General features: G+C 42.4%; 1 protein-coding gene across 1 annotated transcript in view; it reads right to left on the bottom strand.

The window, feature by feature from the left end:
* Nucleotides 1-342: 342 nt before the first annotated feature.
* pag1 (phosphoprotein membrane anchor with glycosphingolipid microdomains 1) overlaps nucleotides 343-5,000 on the bottom strand; it is a 50,766-nt gene continuing 46,108 nt past the window's right edge. The window contains exons 8-9 of the mRNA XM_080008345.1: nucleotides 4,952-5,000; nucleotides 343-3,849 (exon numbers count right to left, since the gene is read on the bottom strand). The exon at nucleotides 4,952-5,000 is cut by the window's right edge and continues 11 nt beyond it. Of these exons, the coding sequence (XP_079864471.1) occupies nucleotides 3,484-3,849; nucleotides 4,952-5,000 (415 nt within the window). The 3' untranslated portion in view covers nucleotides 343-3,483. The remainder of the gene's footprint in view (nucleotides 3,850-4,951) is intronic.

The following is a 5,000-nucleotide window of genomic DNA, read 5'->3' as shown; positions in this document are numbered from 1 at the left end:
GCTGATTTTGTTTTTAATCACATAATAGAAATTGGAAAATGACATTGTAATTTCAATTTTTTGGTGAACTCTTACTATTCTTGCGAGGTTTGATTTTGAATGTAGTCATTCGGCAAAGAAAGGGCAATGGCACCTCATCTAGACCATAGACATAGATCCACTGTCCCTACCTTGACACGCATTGAAACATCGGGACAAAGTATTACAAATAACAAGGATATTAGGGGATTAAAAAATTGTCCGAGAGGAACATTAAATAGCATTATATGTAGATGATGTATTATAATAACATAATAGCCACGCCCAACCAAAGTCTCCAAAACAAACAGAAAAATACCAAGACAGAGCGGAACACTTTATTATACATCTTTTTAATAGTATACTTGATGTCATAAAATATTTACATGCACACACATGAATCTGGACAGGTTGAAAGTGGTATAGAGACAGTAACTATGACGATGGGTTAAGCCCTGTGGCCAGAGACGGGGCAACTTCAAGGAGTCGTCTGTTGATTTTACTGGGCACCTGCTGCAGGACACCTCTTCTCCAGGGGTTTGACTCTGTATGTGCAGTGCTTGTGGGTTGGTGCTACTTGATAAAAATGTGCCTCCACACGTACCGTACAGTATGTAAATGTTTGTAGGTTACACATTATTAACTGGGTGCATGTATGTGAGAGAGAGGGAATATCATTGTGTTCTGAGGTAAATAATTGGTTTAATATGTCGGCGCATCTGTGTGCAAAGACAAAGTGCAGTATGAGAACAATTTTTGTTTGTTTTTTTCTCAGTCAATCTGACAAATTGGCTTGTGTCGCTGCGTGACTGATATCTTGGTTGCATTTGGCACGCAAATATTCTCCTTTTATGGATCACTTCCACAGAGAATTTCTGTGAATCCCAAAACGTGATTTCAGTAACTATAGGAATCAATCAACGGGGAACACGCTTCCAAAAAACTGTGAAAATATCAGTCATCCAGTCGTATATTTTCACATCCTGCATGCAAAGATAATTACCCGTCACAGAATTAAACACTGCATGCTCTGATCCTCAATTTGTTCAATTTCTGGAACTACTCTAGTGGACCTGTGTAGCATCTTAATTACACACTCACTATAGCTGTGGTAGAAAAAAACCAATAACAGGAACTTAAAATGGCCGAATCCATTTAAGTATTAGCACAATCGCAGCCAGAGACTGTGTGATGGGATGTCATGTGATGTGTACGCTGCCAACAAGTTCATGCATGTCTAATGAAACATAAAGCCTCTCTTGGTAGAATAATGCAATATTTTGATATGGGTGGAAAGAAAACTGTGACCTGTTGTCTTTTTTCTCTGTGTGCGTGTGTGTGCGCGGGCGCCCACGCGCCAAGGAGTCCTATCGCTAAGATTTACATTGAGGAAGTGGCAAAGTTATTTTGTATATAAACAAATACACATTTAGACATAAATTCCACAGTTTTTTTAAATAAAGTACCAATCTTGCTGCTTGTTACTGATGTACCGTCACTTGTACCGAACACAATGTACCTTCTTTTTGATAAGTGATCACTGGTTGCTACATAATCAAACTCAGATCTATGAACAACCCTGAGTACGATACAGAGGTATATATAAAAGCCAATGGACAGAATTTTTTTTTTTTTGTTTACATTTCCCTTAAAGCAACAACATAGACATATAACAGTGCTCTTAACTTGCTTATTATAAAATTATAATTTACCACTATGGACATTGTACAAATAAGTAAAAGCTTACATTAAAATTTGTAGCGAGGAACAATTGGTTAAAATAGTACTCTATTTATATACAAGCCCCAGTATGAACAGCAGGCGTGCTTTCATCAGAGTGATAATAACGTCGTAAGGCAATGGAGACTGAACTTGTACAGCAATAAGATGAGGTCTCTTTACAAAAGCAGTACCAAGATATTCCACCGTTGTGCTCTAAAATCAGCATTGGTGCCCACCGGGTTAAATACTGAATGTACCTACAGAAGGCTAAGCAGAGGGACAAATTGAACAAAACAAAACAACTCACCATCAAATCATCGCTTAACATGTAAACCTTCTGTTGAATTTTGCAACACCACAATTCTTTAAATATTTTTCTTTTCTTTTTTTTTTTTTTTTTTACAAGCCCCAAATGTCGACGGAATGAAAAATCCATCCAAGCAGTGCAGGGGGTGACAACATATACTTATGGTCTCGCCAAGTTTATCCGTTTTTAGTTTTTTTTTTAAAACAAGGACTTCTGTAAAAGATCTGGGAAGAGCGTACCTGAACAACCGTCGACACCTCGGCAACCGTCGTCAATTTAGATTCCTACACTGTAGTTTTATCCCTCGACGTTTTTTCACCTTGCGTTTTTTCGGACATACCACACAATTACGCCGGCAACTACACAGCCGTATGCGTTTTCAAATAAATATAAATCTGTTAAAAACATGCACTGACAAACATTTAAAACCAGCTTCAGATATGTAAGACTGCGTGTACACCTGCTTCACTTCAATAGATGTCGTGTTAGTTTCCCCGCAGCTCTGCGTGGACGGTGTCCAGTGGAGGACAAAGGGCCGCGAGACACCGCTGCATCTCACAGTCTCGTGACTCACCACCAACTGGCAAATGCCATCTTCACCCGTGCCAACAATTTGGTCGTGGTTAAAGAAAGAACCAGATGTGGCAGGCTAAGCCATTAGCATGCTTTGCCCAGTGGCGTGCCAAGAAGCCATTTGCGGGCGTTTCCAGGGGCGAGCACACAGCGGGAGGGCGCTGCCGGTGTGACAGGGAAAAAGCAGGGAAAAGTGCCACCCGACCCCTGAATAAAAGATGGCACTGAAACTCAATCACCTCAGCTGTCAAACTAATATAACCTGTGTGATGGAAATAGTAACGCTATGGCACAAAGGGTTTTGGTACAATTAAAATCACAGGCACTGCCAGTCGTCCTGAACCAAGCCTGAAATGGCACATTACAATATTTTCGAGGCCCGTGTGAGTCTGTTTGTTTTCAGGGTGACACTGAGGGCTCTTATGAGACCAATGATGGTTTCGAGCGACAGGCCGACAGAGACGAATAATTATAGCGGAAACGATCCTCCCATGTGCTTTCGTCCACACGGTGAATGCTCAACAACTGGAGCACGACCGTCTAAAAATGTCTTCGTAGTACCATTGAGATCCACCCTGATTGATAAGTGAATGAAAGTACAAGTAGTTTGTATGTGTTTTGTGTTTCTTTTTTGTTATGTGTTTCTTTCTTTCTTTTTTGTGTGTGTACCAACGCTGTGAAGAGCACGTGTGTGGATGAGGAAAGGCCCGGGTGACGCACTGTGTTCTTCACTGTTTTCCAATCGTGTAAAGCATCTGTGGCAGCCAGGTCAAGGCCCAGGGCAAAGCCTCTCTGCAGGGAAGGGCTTCTTCTTTTCTTTTTTAACAGGCTGCCAGGAATGACGAAGATGAAAAGAAGGAGAGTCAGAGACGGGACGTTTCCCGGTTCAGACCCAGCTCCGCGACGCTCTCGTAGTCGGGCTCAGCCTTCGCGGCGTCCGAGCCGTCCAAAGTCATCCCGGGCCGGGGGCCGTCTTCCGCGCCGCCAGGGGCCTTGGGGACGCAGATGGTCTCGTAGCCGGGGTCCAAGCCGTCCAGCACGGGCTCTTCCCCCGGCTTGGGGCCGTCCGGCTGAGGGTAAATGTCTCGTAAGGTGGCGTACAGGTCGCTGGAGGACGACGCCGGGACCAGGCCGTTGATCTCGCCGATGCTGCTGTAATCGTGCTCTTTGTCTTCATCGTTTTCAGCACTGCAGCGTTTCGATTTGTTCACCGTGGAATACACTGCAAACTGGAAACATGAGGAGACTATGTTTAGATAAAGCTTCTTTATACTACGTATTTTGCGTTTGTTCTGTCAACCCTTTGAAATTATGGTTTTAACGAAAAGGCTCTAAAATCACTGCCTCAAAAGGGAGCCAAAACCCATCACTGCAAGTTTGGTTTTTCCTCTTGTGCAGAATTATGGTTTTAACGAAAAGGCTCTAAAATCACTGCCTCAAAAGGGAGCCAAAACCCATCACTGCAAGTTTGGTTTTTCCTCTTGTGCAGAATTATAGTTTTACTGTGTTATTCTTAAAACTGTTAATACCAGACAGCTCCTTCCTCAAATTCCTGTACTGAAAGGCGACCTATTAAAATAAGGAAAAGCACCTTATTTTCTCTCATCTATATAATGTTACAATGTTGGATGTTCATATTAGACGTGGCCAAAGTGTCAAATAATGAGGTAAACCGATGACAAAGTAATCGCTGTGAACAACACGCTCAGGTTTCCGACCGCTCTGAACGCTCGGTTTGCAACGTTTTTGAAACCAATAAAAACAGTGTGTGCGTATTGTAGATGCATTTATTTATTTTATTTTATTTTCCATTGTATGTCTCCCACAAGATTGCAGAACGGCAACCAAAGTCGTAACTAACTTTTAAATTAGACCTTGTAGTTCTGATATGAGTGAAGATTCAGCAACTGGATTGCTTATTTCTCTCCTCACATTTGTTCAGAGACAGATTTTGGTGGACTGATGAGGTGAAATCAGTGAAAGTTTACCGAGTAAACAGAACCAGACCGGGAAGCCATGCTCAAGCGCTACTGGATCGCAGAACTGGTGGGCCCAGGAGGGTGGCCCCACCCACTGAAACAGCCCATTTCCAGACAAATTGGATGCATGTTAGAATGGCTCGAATGCATCGTCTGAGTGGTATTTTCAGCACCAACTTGAAAAACATGTTTTGGGGACATCCGAGACCTATATTAACTTGTGTAAAAAGGAGCTTAATAGGTCCATTTAAAAATACATATATATCTGAAACTTGGGGGGTCCCCATCGGAAATCGAAAGTACCCTTTATCTTCGGACTGGAAGTGACAGTTTGAGTTTAAAAGACACCTACCTCATTATCCGACATGATGTGGTTGTCAACGCCCGGTGAGGGAGACAGA

This window comes from Zeus faber (assembly GCF_960531495.2).
Source record: "Zeus faber genome assembly, chromosome: 1".
Classification (NCBI taxonomy): domain Eukaryota; kingdom Metazoa; phylum Chordata; class Actinopteri; order Zeiformes; family Zeidae; genus Zeus; species Zeus faber.
The sequence above is the reverse complement of the archived record's forward strand: the minus strand, read 5'-3'. Positions and strand labels throughout refer to the sequence as shown.